Here is a 15,958-nt window from a genome sequence, read left to right as displayed (position 1 = left end):
TATATGTAATGTTTTTTCTCTCCTTTGTAGGTCACTGAAAATTATGTGAACATGAATGTGAATTTCTTTTGAAAAAATTCAAGCTAACCTGAAAATTAAATACAACCTAAAATGTTGTGGTAAATCAGATGACCAATATTAGCTTTGAATAGGAATATATTAAAATGAAAAAGACATGGATTATTCAATGAATTCAATCTACTATACAAAATTGCAGTTATTTGTTATGCAAATATTTTTACCTTTTATAAATCATTTTTCCATTCTTCTATAGCAGTTTTACACCAACCAAATCTAGCAACCCATGCAGAGCAAACACTTTCCACGAAATTTGATAAAATAGATAAACACCAGAATAAATAGCAAAAATAATATTTTCATGAATGTAAATAATACACAAGAGTGGTTTGATAAGGTTCTTGCCTCAAAAAAAGGGGAGATTTATTTTTGGTGCATAATTTTTATTTTTTATTTTTTTCAATAATTTGAATCTTTGTGAAAACACACATAGTTATAGTTCATAACTTAACAATTTTTTAAAAATGGGGTTATTGAGCAAGGATATTCATGAAGACATGGTAAATATACTAGAAGAGTCTGCACCATCATTATGCAACTGCCAAAAATTAGGTGAATAAATTTAAATGGCAGGAACTAGCATCAAAGATTCACAGCACAGTGTATCTCTATCAGCAGCATCCATTCCAGAAAACATCAGTAAAATTCATGACATGGTAAAGGATGATATCGGTGAAATAGTAGAGGCTACAGGCATCTCAGTTGAGTGGATGAAAAACTTGCTGCTAATTAGATATGACAAAGATGATTTTGGTACAGTGAGTGCCCCACGTTTTGCTCATTATTAAGCAGATCCTGAAAATTTTCTCCAGATGTGTAATTATTGATGAAACATAACTTCATCACAGTCTACCAGGGCCAAACTTGTAGTCAGAACAATGAAGGCATTGTTATTCAAAATCCACCTCCAAAGAAGGCTAAGTCAGTCCCATCAGTTGGCAAGGCATCTGCCTTCTGGGATTCAAATTCAGATTGTAGATTATCTTCCAAACGGACAAAAAATAAACAGACAATACCATGCTAACTTGGTAACTAAATTACAACATGCAGTTAAGCCATAGAGACCAGGAAAGTTGACTATAGGTATTTTGTTTCATCAGGACAGTGCACCTATTGACATATTGGCTACATTTCATCAACCTGGCTATGAATCATTGCTTCACCCACAATACTCACCAGATCTAGCCCCATCTGATATCTCCCTGTTCTCAACTTGTCTGTAAGGAAATTTTTGCCCAATAATCAGGTGATAGTGGCTACACACTCCTTTTTCCAGAACCTTCAAGAAAGTGACTGTGAATCTGGAGCATTGCTGGAAAAATTACATTCAGTTACAGGAGACTACGTCAAAAAAAATAGTGTAAAGTCAGATAATAACCCTCTAGAAACTTATCAACAACTCTTGTAAAGTTTTGAGTTGGGAAATAGCTGTGGCCTTGGGGCAACTTGAGTGGGGTGACCAGCTATCTCATATCACATCAACACACCTTGATTCACATCGGCATAACACTTGATTCAGTTTCATTCCAGAGAATTTTGGCTTTTTATAAGCCCAAATTGAACAATGACTAACAGGTTCAATCCACTCCTGTTTTTAAAAGCTATTTTCATGCTGCCATCTATTATAAACTGTGTTTATATTTATTTGTAAACAAAGATAAGATATGGCGGTCCTTACTAGAGGATTTCATAACAGTTTGTTTATGTTTATAAACAAATGTTATTTGAAACCCTCTTGAAAAATGTATGTGTGCGCACGCATGCACGCACCAGAAAGGGTTAACAAGTTCTCTCTCAGATACTAATAGTTTTTCAAGTCTGTGTAAAATTGGTTGAAAATGGAATTTATGATACCTGCATTGAAATCTAATTTTGTACTTATCATATTTGCATAATATTCTAAACCATCTTTATATCTAATTAGAATAATTACTTAAGCAAAATTATTGTGATTTTATAGTTTCTTACATGAATAAAATACACTCCTGGAGCTTCCTACCTGTGAAAAAGATTTGTGAACTCTCTTAGCATCCAGTTAGTTGAACCTGTTCAACAAAAAATATGAATTTTAATGTGCCTTCAACTTGATATTCAATTTTGGTCAGCATGATTATTTATTTTTTTTTAATTAGAAAAGTGTATCAGTAAAAAAAAAACAAAGAGCAAATCTGTGCAAATTGTGTGCACATTTGTTCATGTATTATTTTCCTGAAGAGTTTGTTTTGGCTTCAGTTTTGCTCAATGTATTTTGTAAGTGAAGTAGTCAGGAATCCCTCCACCCTGAAACAGTGTGGGAATGGGGGGGTAGAAGCTACTGCTATGGATAAAGGGATAGTTGAGTGGGAGAAGATAGGGAATTGTTATCAGTTTCCACTACTTTTCTTGGACTTATGTTATTAGTCTAACATTTTTTCCCCATGGTTCAGTGCTGTTCCCAATTTTTAATATTTATTAATGATATTGATGAAGGCATATCGAGCTTAAAGGCTGAGTTTGCAGTTGACACAAAGGTTGTGTGGTTAATGACAGTAATCAGCTTATGCTACTGCAACATGATCTATAAAAATTAGGTGGGCTGAGAAGTGGCAATTGAAGGTTAACATTGGCAAATGCAAGGAACTGCATATGGGTAGCTGTAATCCCAGATTCTTGTACTAACTGTGTTGTATAACACTGAGGATAGTGGAGAATGAAAAAGACTTTGGTAATTGTGCAGTCAGACATGAAGTTTTCTGAGCAGTGCAGATAGGCCCCAGGACAGCTCATGGATTTTTGTCAATGATATACAGGAATTTTTCCAATGGGAATAAGGAGGTAATTATTCCACTGGATAAGGCAATGATATAAAGTTACATCTTGAGTCCTACATACAGGTCTGGAAGCCTCATTTTAGAAAGAATGTAGATCTATAGGAATGGCTGCAGAAAAGAGTAACGAGATTAGTAAGGGAAACCAAAGGTACAGTACTCTTTGTTCTCAAAACCTGTGCTCCTGAGCTTGCTCCTATTTTGACACCTTTTTATGCTTTCTTATTCCATCTGTTTTTCCTTCTGCTTAGAAATTTTCTCATCCAGCTAGGTCCTAAAAAAGGTGATCCTTTCCTTCCAGTTATCACCACACTGCACTTACCTTTCCCAAGTAATAGATAAATCTGTCAGTATCAGTCTACTGGTTTTATATTGGCTTGTTACTCATTTTTGTACAAGTTCGATGGAAAAAGTTTGAAACTCAAGCAGTTTCTCTTGACATTACTAAGGCTTTTGATCATGTTTGCCATAAAGGTCTTCTAAACAAACTCCCATCTTATGCATTGTTGACTGCTTCTTGCAACTGAGTATCCAGTTCCAATCTGAATGCTCAGTGCAGGGTAATAGTATATAGTGCTCTGTCTTCTAACTTCTCCACTAATGCTAGTGTTCCCCACGGTTTGGTTCTTTCTCTTCTTACTCTTTTCCTCTTATATAGTAATGACTTCCACTGACTGGAAATCCTATCTGTAGTTTTGCCAGTGATAGTACACAACATTCCACCTTGATAGTACACAACATTCCACCTTCAAAGTTTAGAAACCTTGCCCTGCACAAATGGCCAACTTCTCTAATATTTACCTTCAATTCCTTAATTGCCGATATCCAGGTAATTCTCCAGCAGGGCAAAGAAAACATAGTTAACTTTAATCCATCTAAAGCTCACTCCTGTCTTATTTCTCACAAAAAAGAATCAACTGCTCTTATGAGCATCTTTGATGACACTCAGATTTCTTAATGAGGTTACATATCTCTATTAGGGATTATCCTTACTTTTAATCTCTCTCTTGGCATAAGTATATCACAAATATTGCTTTCTCTGCATTTCTTTTTCGCTCTTGGCGTTACTTTTCTTCTAAACAGCCAATCACTCTATAAAATTTAAAATCTATCCTGCTATGGAATATTGTTCTCACCTCTAGATTAGTGCCCCCAGAACCTCTCTCAAGCCCTTTGACTATTCAAAAGAGGACAGTTGGGTTAATTAATGACAGTCCCTTACAAATTTGCCCTGCTGTCTCGTAGCTTGTATTTCTTGAAAATTACAATGTATAAAAATTAAAGTCTAATATCATGAAGTACCTTTTGTGTTCTCAGCCTTTAACCCATGTGTAGTACTGAGTACTGTAGATCCTAATACATTTCATGCTTGAGGTTTTCTTAAAGAAAAAATAAATAATAATAAAAAAACCTGTGTGTGTGTGGACAGTACACCAGAGTGCTTACTAAATAATTAAACTGAATTGGGAATCATTATTAAGGAACCATCATTGATTATAAATCATTTACAAGTATGAAATTCCTGTATGCTCATTTTATTCTACTAAGACAACTATATAGAGCATTATTGAAAATATTTATTTGTACTTTCTTCTAGGTTGGAATGAACTATTAATTGCAGCATTTTCACATCGATCAGTATCTGTAAAGGATGGAATTGCTTTGGCCTCAGGTCTTGTTGTACATCGTAACAGTGCTCACAGTGCTGGCGTAGGTACCATTTTTGACAGAGTTCTGACAGAATTAGTTGCAAAGATGCGAGAAATGAAAATGGATAAAACTGAATTAGGTTGTTTGAGATCCATTGTCCTGTTTAATCCAGGTGAATTTTAGCTCTTTGTATTTGACAAATTTGGTAATTGAAAATAACTTTAAAATTTTTAGTATTATTGTTATTTCATTATTTTATTTATTATTTATTTTTTCTTTGTTAGATCCTTCTCTCACCATACATATAAATAACTAAAACAGTTACTGTACAACGATGGAACTTAAGCATTTTCAATTAATCTTGATTGTAAGCTTCCATTTTTTATTATTTGATCTGATATTTTTTTTTCTTTATATCAAATCTTTTTTCATTAATGGATACTCTGGGGCAGTATAATGGATGTGCTAGTTGTCTACAGTGTTGTGGAAAGGACAGGGTTCATTTCCTGATGGCAGAAACTTCTCAAGGGCTTTTTGTGCAGTAGTTAAATTAGTTTTGGCATAAAGATGTATAACTGAATCGCAGGGTATCACTCACTGGAGGTTTGGGTTTGAATTCTATTGGAGACTTGTGAAATTTTTTATGGCCCCCATCAATCTATAGTTGGCTAATACCAGGTGAAAGTACCTGTACTTTATACTTCTGTATAATCATACCCTCTGTAGTTTCCTTACAATCTGACACCTGGTTTGTAACAACTCTATCTCTTAAATGTATACAACGGTTCTTGCATGATTGATTGCAAAGTATCTGTTTAAGGCAGTTGGGTAGAGTGTTGGTAGGCTCACACAAAGTTTTTGCATAGTAATAGTTGAAAAAACACTGGTATCATTTTCTCCTTTGTGCATTTGCTCCCAGGTTATTAGAAATCCTCATTAATACCTATCTCTGCATCGCCACAGTGCCATGTTCAGCACCATGCATGACATAAACCTTGATCACTAGTGTTTATGTAGCTGATCATACTGGGAGTGGTCAAAATGAGAGAAATATCTTGGCACTCTCAAATATAGTCCCTTAGAAGCTAGTATTCTAAGATTCTGATTCTTCCCCCCCCCCCTCACCTTCATCAGTTGTATAAGAGTGATTTAAGGTTGATCTGGACTTTCGTTTTTTACAAAAAACACATACCTTCCAGAATCATCATACATTAACTTTTTCAAGGTATTGTCTCACTACATTGACACATTTTTGCCATTGCTGTGAAGCACTGGTGCCAACAATGGCACAGAAAGAAGTATGCTGACTGTATAGCCAATTCAGATAATTTTTACTCCTCCATTGTCCCAAACAAGTGATAATCATTCAGGGCTAAATAGAAATCATAAGGAAGGTGGTTCGTAATTTCATAGCTGAAGGTGGTTAATGTTTATTGTCAGTTTTGAATGTGAGCATGCAGTGTTGTGCAGCAGAATGATTCCCACTGATAGTAACTTGAAAAGCAAGTTAGTGTAATGCTAATAATTATATTATTATTAGTAGTAGTACTGGCAAATCATGCAAGGAAGCAAGCTTATACAGTATCCGCCAAAAAAAAAAAAATATATATATATATATATATATATATCTCCTCATCGTCCATCCCCTCTGATAATAAATTTTTCCTTAAATTTATTGAAACTACTCACTTCCACAACACCAGATAGTAGTTTGTTCTAGCAATCAAGAGAGAGAGAGAGTTAGAATACTGTCATTGAGATTAGCCAATCCATTTAAAGCCTTAAACACTTAAACAATCAGGCCTCGCAACCACCTAGTTCCAAGCAGTGCAATTTGTAGAACTGAGGTGTTTTGTGGTAAGTTACCACTTTGTGTTCTTAACTAACCTGGTTGCTCTTTCTCTGCACCCATTACAAGAGATCATAATCTTTCGTAAAATGAGGCTTCCAGGCACCTGTTTGCCAGTACTCAAGTGTAGCCTAAACATTACCTTATACAATGGAATAAACACCTCCTTGTCCTTTCTGACAAAGTTCCTGTTATGTTATTGACAAAACCCCATCAGCTGTTCTAGACACCTGTCTGTACTGCTCAACATTAAGAATTTAATGTTGGACTGTTGAATTTAATGTTTCTTTCATACTGTCCCTTCACCTTGAATACTACCTAATTGGTATGTTATTCTGGAATTACACTGCTTATATGCATTACCTTGCAATTAGCAATTTTAAACATCAATTGCCACTTCTCACCCCATCTAATTATCTAGGTTTGGTACAGTGGCATATTGATTCCTGTCTTTAACCACCCTGCCAACCTTTGTATCATCCAAACTTAGACAATGAGCATGGTATACCTTTGTCAATATCATTAATAAATACTGTAAACAGTAAGGACCCAGCACTGAACTACGAGGAACTTCACTAATAACATTAGTCCAAGAAGAGAAGTACCCATTTATGATCACCATCTGTCTTCTGCCATTCAATCATCCCGTTATCCATAGCAGTAACTTTCCCCTAATGCCACACTGCTCTAGTTAGTTTTATATTAACAGCTTCCAAGTGTAACTTATAGCCTTATAAGTTTATGATATAAACAGTTTATAAGTTTATAAACAGATATCCATATCTGTTTAAGATTGTGTTCACAGGCTGATTTATATTCTGTGCAAGTTGAAAACTCAGAATAACCCATGGGGAAAACTGTATTGTACCACTTTGGTTTTAGAGTGAAATGGTGTTCTATATCTCATCACAACTCACTATTTGCTGCAAAAATACATTTTGCCTTCTGGTCTGCATCTTTGGGATTTACCATGCATGAATAATTGCCTCTAACACTTTCAACATCTATACACACTTTTGATGGAATATCATACATTGTGATTTGTCTGTTTACCAAAAAAGACAAATTACAGTGAAGAGGATACTTCTCAATGCAACAGATGTTTACATTTGTGGTAGCTATTAGCTGCATATGAACATATAGTAGGTTAACAGCTTCTTCGTGGTCTTGGAAAGCTCATTGCACCACTCATATACACTTGCACACAGCGAAGTATATTCCCATGTTGTGCATTTAACCTACAGAGAATTTCAGCTGGTTTCACTTTCCCTAGAGAAATTTGATGATCGAGCACTATTCTCAGCATGACTGAGTCCAGTGCTGTCTTACTACAAAAATATCCTGTTCAGAAGCAGGTAAGGTGGAGCATGGGTTCAAGGTGAGAAGACAGAAGGTACTTGTTCACATTAGACTTGAATTTCTGTAGATTGTAATTTTCAGGAAATACATGTGAAGGATGATTGTTCCACAAAACAGTAGAAGGGATAAATGAGTAAGAGGAAACATTGGTTCTGCATTTGGAGTCAGAATATGAATGGATGCTGACTGTTCGCAGCACATGTTTGGACTGATTTGGAAGAGAGTTGGGAATTACATATGCTAATTCAGAACAGTAACCATGGAGGTATTTATATATAGAAAAAGCATGTAGCAGAAACTGAATATCTATGACATAGAGAGTGGGGAAACATTGTAGGAGACAGGTCATCAATTAACATCATGGACCTCTTGGATGGAATCAGTAAGCTTGAGAGAGGTTGAGTGCACCATCCCAGATGTGGGAACAATATTCCATGGTGGTGCAGAGTGAAAATGAGTTTTTTTTATGCAGGGGAAGCAATATTTGTAATATGCTTATGACAAGAGAGATTAGCATTAGTAGAGGCACATGATGCAAGAAAGCAAGCTTATACAGCATCAGCCAAAAAAAAAACCCTTCCCATTTCACTGATCCATGCATTCCAAACATTTGTCTAGTTCTGCCTTGAATTTATTTAAGCTATCAACTACCCGCTGGCTAAAGGCAAACTTCCACACATCTATTCTAAACTGTCTTTCCTCAATTTGAATTTATGCCATCTCAGGCTATTATTCTGAGCAAGAGGAAGAATCCCATCAGCACTGAGCATGCTCAAACCATTCAAGGCTTTATACACCGCAATCAGATCACCTCGCAGGTGCCTAGTCTCCAGACACTGTAATTTGCAAACTTTAGCCTTTCTTCATAAGAGCACCCCCTTTGTTCCCTTCACCAGTCTTGTTACCCTTCTCTGTACTCGTTCTAGCAACTCTACATCCTTCCTAAAATGAGGCTTCCAGACCTGTACACAGTACACCAGGTGTGACCTGGCCATTGTCTTGTATAATGGGATAATCACCTCCCCATCCCTGCTAGCAAAATTCCTATATATATCATTGACAAGACCCCATGACCTATGCTGGCAGCCTGTCTGCACTGATCAGAAAACTTCATGTCTGACTGCACAATTACCCCAAGGTCTCTTTCATTCTCCACTACCTGAGTGTAACACCACATAGTTGGTACATTTCTCTGGGGTTACTGCTACCCATATGCAGTACTTTGCATTTGTCAATGTTAAACTTCAGTTGCCACTTCTCAGCCCATCTACACATCTTTTCCAGATCCTTTTGCAGCAGCATACTGTCATTCCTGTTATTAACATCCCTGCCACCCTTTGTATCATCTGCAAACTTTGACATTAAGCTTGATATACCTTCATCAGTATCATTGATAAATATACAAAACAACTAGCCGACCGGGCTAGCCGAGTGGGTTAAGTACCTACCCGGCAACCCAAAGGTCGCGGGTTCGATTCCCGCCTCGGGCTTGGATCAAAGTACTGCAAAAAACCTTGGGAGGTGCAATATGGCCACAGAAGCCGATGCGCCAACAACTACCAAATCAAAAAAAAAAAAAAAAAAAAAAAAACAACAGTGAGCCCAAAACCGAACCACTAATAACATTAGTCCATGTAGAGCAGTACCCATTGACCACCACTCTGTCTTCTCTCACTCAACCATCCTTTTATCCATTGTAGCAACTTGTGCTTAATGCCATACCTCTCCAATTTGTTGAGCAGTCTTCCATGTGCAACAGTATCAAAAGATTTCCAGAATTCCAAGAATATGATATCAAAATTATTTTTTGCATTCAGTTCCTTTGTGACCTCATCATAGTATCCGATCAAATTGGATACTATGATGTAGTATACAATTTGATATCAGACAAGACTTCCCCTTGACAAACCCATGCTTCCTTTAACCAGTGACTCCATTATTTTCCCTGGAACAGAAGTCAAACTAACAGGTCAGTAATTACTTGTGTCATCCTTTGTGAATTGGAGATACATTTGCATATCTCCAGTCCATGGGGACTCCCCCCCCCCGAGTCCGAGGATGCCCTCTAATTAGGCTAATGGTTTCCTTACTTCCTTTGCTACCTCCTTTAATATAACTGGATAGATCCCATCCACCCCAGTGCCTTTCTTATGTTTAACTTCAACTATTTCTCTTTCACTTTGCTCTCAGTTATTACAAAATCATTTAACTCCATGTTAGAGTTTGATAAACATCTGGCCTTTTCCTCCTTGAATAGCTCCTCATGTGTGAATGTAGATGCAAAATACTCATTTAGTTCGGCACTATCTGAGAATGATCATCTACAGTCAAACCATTGATATCAAGTGGACCAATCTGATTCATCCATTTCCTTTTAGAGTTTATATAAGTAAAGAAGTCTTTGCCATTTTTCTTTCCATCCTTTGCCAAAGATTTCTCATAATCTGCCTTCACTTGCCTAACCTCCTTTGTGATTGATTACAATCTAGCTTTATCTACCATAGGCTTCTGTTTCACCTGACAATTTATATGCATCCCATGCATTTTTTTTTTTTTTTTTTTCTCTACCACGAGTCTCATTGGGTGCCTCGGTAGCCAGGTGGGAAGGAGCAGCAGTGCGTAGCACACGCTTCTTGATTAGACCGGGGTTCGAGCCCGTCACCACCAAATACAGAGGATGCGGAAAGGTCAGGGAATGACCACCGCATATTCCTGGAGCAATATGGCCTTAGTTGCTAATGCTCCTAAAAACCAAATCATTTAGAATTTACTGTTGGTAACATCATCAGTTGGTCTCACTTATACGTATAGAACATAAAAAATCTCTGAGACCACTGTAGTCACCTTTATGAAAACAAAAATCCTTCCCTTTACCCCGTAATGGTAGTTACATCTTTAAGTAAATCCCACATCAGTACGGTGTGATCACTGCCACCTAGTGGTTCTTTTATCTGTAAATTCTTAATGCATGAATAAATTCTCATCGACCGGTGCAATACCACCACTTTGCTTATTGGAGGCTTGAAGTGGTGAAACCCATGTTTAGTCTCTAGAGCAAAGTTTCCGGCATTCCCCTCATACTTCTCTTTCAACCCATGCACAGTACTAAGTACTATAGGTTTTGATGCCTTTCGTGTTTGGGGTTTCCATAAAAAAAAAAAAAAAAAATCACTCCTGATAATCAGATCAAGGGTGTGTTACTCCCTGTTGTTGCCTCTCTAACATGCTGCTGTAGAAAATAATCATCCAATAAATCCACAAAAGCCTTGCTAGTGTGCGAGTGACCAACTCACAAATTCCAGTCTATATCTGGGAAGTTAAAATCCCTCGTTATTAGAAGTCAGTGTAATCCTTAATGGACAGATCTTATCTAGAAATCTGATTGTCATTGAAGATGAGCATAGAAGCAGCAAATTCTTTTAAAAAAATAAGACAGGAGTGAGTTTTATAAGGATTGAAATTAACTAAGTTTTCTTTGCTCCATTGGAGAATTATCTGGAATTATCTTAACCTTACCTTAAATAAGCTGCATTCATAACTCTGTACTTGGATGCTTGATTATGATTCAATGGTTTAGTGTCAAACAACGTTAACTACAAAATTGCATTTACTTTTTGCGATAACTTTAGTTTTACTGTATCTCTCGAGTACTTTCCAAGCTTCTTTAGGCTGTAAGTACATTTCAGGTAAACAAAAATATGTCAAATGACTTTTTTTTTTAGTTAATTACAAAAACATCGACTACAAAATGATTTTGTAATTAACATTGTTTGACAGTAAACCCTTGATTTGATTTGATTACGGCTTTGTTACAGTTTGTCCTTAATTTGAAGCGAGAAAAAAATAAATAACTATACTGACATAAATATATGTCAGTACAGTTATTTATAATATTTATAAATGTATAAATATAATCATATTCCTTGCTAGCAGTAATTTGTGCTATACTTTTGTGCAGGATTATTTGAAGTATAACTAGTCATTTCAGAAATTCCTTTTGCATTAGCAAGGGCACATGATGCAATAAAGCAAGCTTATACAGCATCAGCCAAAAAAAAAAAAAAAAAAACCCTCATTTCACCCATCCACTCTCTCCAAATTTTTGTCTAGTTCTGCCTTGAATCTGTTTAAGCTATCAATTTCTGTGACAGATGGAAGTTTCTTCCAACAATGAACCACCCACTGGCTAAAGGCAAACTTCCACACATCTATCCTACAACTGTCTTTCCTGAGGAAGAATCCCATTACCATTGAGCATGCTCAAACCATTCAAGGCTTTATACACCTCAATCAGATCACCTCGCAGGTGCCTAGTCTCCAGACACTATAATTTGCAAAACTTAGGCCTTTCTTCGTAAGAGCACCCCTTTGTTCCATTCACTAATCTTGTTGCCCTTCTCTGTACTCGTTCTAACAGCTCTACATCCTTCTTAAAATGAGGCCTCCAGACCTGTATACAGTACTCAAGGTGTGGCCTTACCATTGCCTTATACAAGGGGATAACCACCTCCTTATTCCTGCTATAAAAATTCCTGTATATCATTGACAAGACACCATGAGCTACTCTTGCAGACCATCTGCACTTATCAGAAAACTTCATATCAGCTTGCACAATTACTCCAGGTCCTTTTCACTCTCTACAACTGTCATTGTAGTACCACAGTTGATACGTTACTCTGGGGTTTCTGCTTCCCATATGTAGTACTTTACATTTGTTAATGTTAAACTTCATTTACAACCTCTCAGCCCATCTGCTCAACTTTTCTAGATCATGTTGCAGCAGCATGCTGTCATTAGTGTCATTAACAACCCTGCCGACCTTCGTATCGTCTGCAAACTTGGACATTAAGCCTGATATACCATCATCAGTATCATTAATGAATACCGAAAACAACAATGGACCCGACACTGAACCCTGAGGGACTCCACTAATAACATTAGTCCACGAAGAGCAGTGTCCATTGATTACCACTCTCTGTCTTCTCCCACTCAACCATCCCTTTATCCATAGCAGCAATTTGCCTCCAATGCCACACTGCTCCAATTTATGCAGCAGTCTTCCATGTGCAACAGTATCAAAAGCCTTTCTAAGATCCAAATGTATGATATCAAAATTATTCTTTGCATCCAGTTCCTTTGTGACTACATCATAGTATCCAGTCAAATTGGTCAGACAAGACTTCCCCTAAACAAACCCATGCTGTGTCCGAGCTATAACTGAAGTCTTGCCTAGACGATCCTGCAATGCTTTTTTAATCAGTGCTTCCATTAATTTCCCTGGAACAGAAGTTAAACTAACAGGTCTGTAATTTGATCCTCCTTTGTGGATTGAGGTCACATTTGCACATTGCCAATCCATGGGTACCTCCCCTGAGTCCAAGGAAGCTCTCATAATTATGACTAAGGGTTTTCTTACTTCCTTTGCTGCCTCTTTTTAATATAACTGGATAGATTCCATCCACCCCCAGGTGCTTTCTTATGTTTATCTTCAACAGTTTCTCCTCCACTTTACTCTCAGTTATTATAAGATTATCTAGATTACTGCCAGAGTTTAATACACCTCTGGTGTTCTCCTCCCTGAATAATGCCTTCTGTGTGAATGTAGATGCAAAATATTCATTTAGTTTGTTAGCTACCTGAGCAGGATCATCAGCAGTTGAACCATTGATATAAAGTGGGCCAATCTGATTCATCCCTTTCTAGAGTTTACATAAGTAAAGGTTTTTTTTTGGTTTATTTTTTTATGAGCATTAACAACTAAGGCCATATTGCTCCGGGGATATGCGGTGGTCATTCCTTGACCTTTCCGCATCCTCTGTATTTGGTGGTCATGGGCTCGAACCCCGGTCTAATCAAGAAGCATGTGCTATGCACTGCTGCTCCTGCCCACCTGGCTACGGAGGCACCATATAAGTAAAGAACTCTTTGCTGTTTTTCTTTGCATCCTTTGCCAAAGATTTCTCATAATCTGCCATTACCTGCCTAACCTCCTTTGTGACTTGGTTACAGACCAGCTTATATCTATCATAGGCTTGTGTGTCAGCTATTAATTTATATGTATCTCATGGATTTTTCTTCTCTGCTACATGTCTAATTAGTTCATCTGACATCCATTTAGACCTAAATATTGAACAATATTTATTAGTTGGTATGAAAAGCCTAGTAGCTTCCAAGATTATTTCTTTGAATGCTTCCCATTTTGAATTTGCTGTTGGTAACATCATCAGTTGGTCCCACCATATAGAATTTAAATACTGTCTCAGACCACCATAATCACCTTTACGAAAGCAAAAACCCTTCCCTTTACCCCTGATGGTAGCCACCTTTTTGAGTAAATCCCACTTCAGCACACTGTGATCACTGCCACCTAGTGGTTCCTTTATCTGCAGATTCTTAATGCATGAAGAATCACTACTAATAATCAGATCAAGAGTATTACTCCCTCTAGTTGCCTCTCACACATGCTGCTGTAGAAAACAATCATCCAATAAATCCACAAAAGCCTTGCTAGTGTGTGAGTGACCAACCCACAAATTCCAGTCAATCTCTGGGAAATTAAAATCCCCCATTATAAGACACTCTGATTTACTGGTCCACTCTATTTCTCTGCACAATTGCTCATTATACTCATCAGATTCATTAGGCCTGTATCACAAGCTTACTCTCATTTTTCTTTTCTCAGTGCTTATGTCACACCAAACTGACTCAACATTGCATTATCCACCAACATCAATTGAATGCACTTCCTTATATTTTATGTGTTTCCTAACTAAGAGCATAACCCCTCCTCCCTTCCTGTCCTGTCTATCCTTTCTGTACACGTACTCCCGAAATTCCAATATCTGCCTTTGATGTCTTGACTAGCACTTCAAGCTCATCAAATTTATTAACTATACTCCTAACATTGGTATACATGCATCTGTTTCTACTCTTAGTTACCCTAACACAGTCTGTGTATTTACTTGTTCCACTATGACTCCCAGCAGTCCTGGAAATCCCCATTGCCTTGCTTTCCAGGCTGCTGCTCAATTGCATTTCATTAGAAGCAGTGCAAGAATCGCTTTCACCTCTGCCAGCAGCTACTGTTAATCTATTAGTCTGTGTATCTTCCCCAAGCTAGCAGTTTTCCGACCTACCTAACTCTGCCTCAATAGCATCAGCAAATATTTTTGCAAATCTTTGGTACAATATAACCTATTTTCTGTACAGTTATTTGTTTTATTCTCGCTTCAAATTAAAAGTTTACAAAAGACAAACTATAATCAAGTGGCAATCAACTATAATCAAGCATGCATCCATGCATGCAGCATGTTTAAATCCACATGATAACATGAAATTTTCTTGTAATTTATATTGTGAACTCCTCTGGGTGTCCTTGGAGCATAAACAAAAAAAAAATTTGTCATTTAATAAAGATTTTGTTTTGCATTTTAGTTGCCCCCCCCCCCCATTCCATGATCATTACGGTTCTTTAAAAATAATGTGACTGTTTTATGTTTTTACTTTTTTCAGAAGCTAAAGGTTTAAAATCAGTGCAGCAAGTAGAGAATTTACGGGAGAAAGTTTATGCGGCCCTTGAAGAATACTGTAAACAAAACTATCCTGATCAGCCTGGTCGATTTGCAAAGTTACTTCTTCGCCTGCCTGCATTACGAAGCATTGGTCTGAAGTGCCTTGAACATCTCTTTTTCTTTAAATTAATTGGCGATACACCAATAGATAACTTTTTAATGTCCATGTTAGAAGCTCCAAGTGATGCATGATTGATGTACTTTAATTATTTTCAAATTTTACCATCCAGTCATGTGCAAGTAAGTAAATACATGTTATGTAAAGTAAGATAGCTGTTTTCTACAAAGTAAGCTGATTACGTTGTTTGAAAACTTTAATACCTGGAATTTATTGTTAAGAAACAATGCTGTTTATGTTATATTTGTACAGTGAAACTGCTTCTGTATAGAATTTTTTCTTTTTACTCTGTAATAGTAAATGCCGAATGTCATTCTTGTTGAAATTAACAAATTTAAATGACGTTTGTGTTTTTATTTCGTTTTTTTCTTAAATTTTTGAGCTGCCATTTTGTGCAGGGTATTGTTAGAGATATTGCAATGTACAGTAACAAAGTACTTTTAGATTTTTTACACCTCATAGTGTTACCACTATATTCCATGTCAGCATAATGTAAATATTCATGTTTTTTACATTAATTTCATTG

General features: G+C 36.8%; 1 protein-coding gene across 3 annotated transcripts in view; it reads left to right on the top strand.

The window, feature by feature from the left end:
• The window catches only part of LOC150083875 (retinoic acid receptor RXR-alpha-B-like), a 207,216-nt gene extending 191,566 nt beyond the window's left edge, over positions 1 to 15,650 (top strand). For 2 of the 3 annotated variants that reach the window (XM_090375822.1, XM_090375821.1), the window contains 2 exons: positions 4,483 to 4,707; positions 15,256 to 15,650. In XM_090375822.1, the coding sequence (XP_090231948.1) occupies positions 4,483 to 4,707; positions 15,256 to 15,506 (476 nt within the window). In that variant the 3' untranslated portion in view covers positions 15,507 to 15,650. The remainder of the gene's footprint in view (positions 1 to 4,482; positions 4,708 to 15,255) is intronic. The other variant, XM_090375820.1, reaches the window with a different exon arrangement.
• The last annotated feature ends 308 nt before the right edge of the window (positions 15,651 to 15,958 follow it).

This window comes from Mastigoproctus giganteus, chromosome 6 (genome assembly GCF_048544385.1).
Source record: "Mastigoproctus giganteus isolate SK-2022 chromosome 6, ASM4854438v1, whole genome shotgun sequence".
Lineage (NCBI taxonomy): Eukaryota > Metazoa > Arthropoda > Arachnida > Uropygi > Thelyphonidae > Mastigoproctus > Mastigoproctus giganteus.
This window is presented reverse-complemented; position numbering and strand designations above follow the sequence as displayed.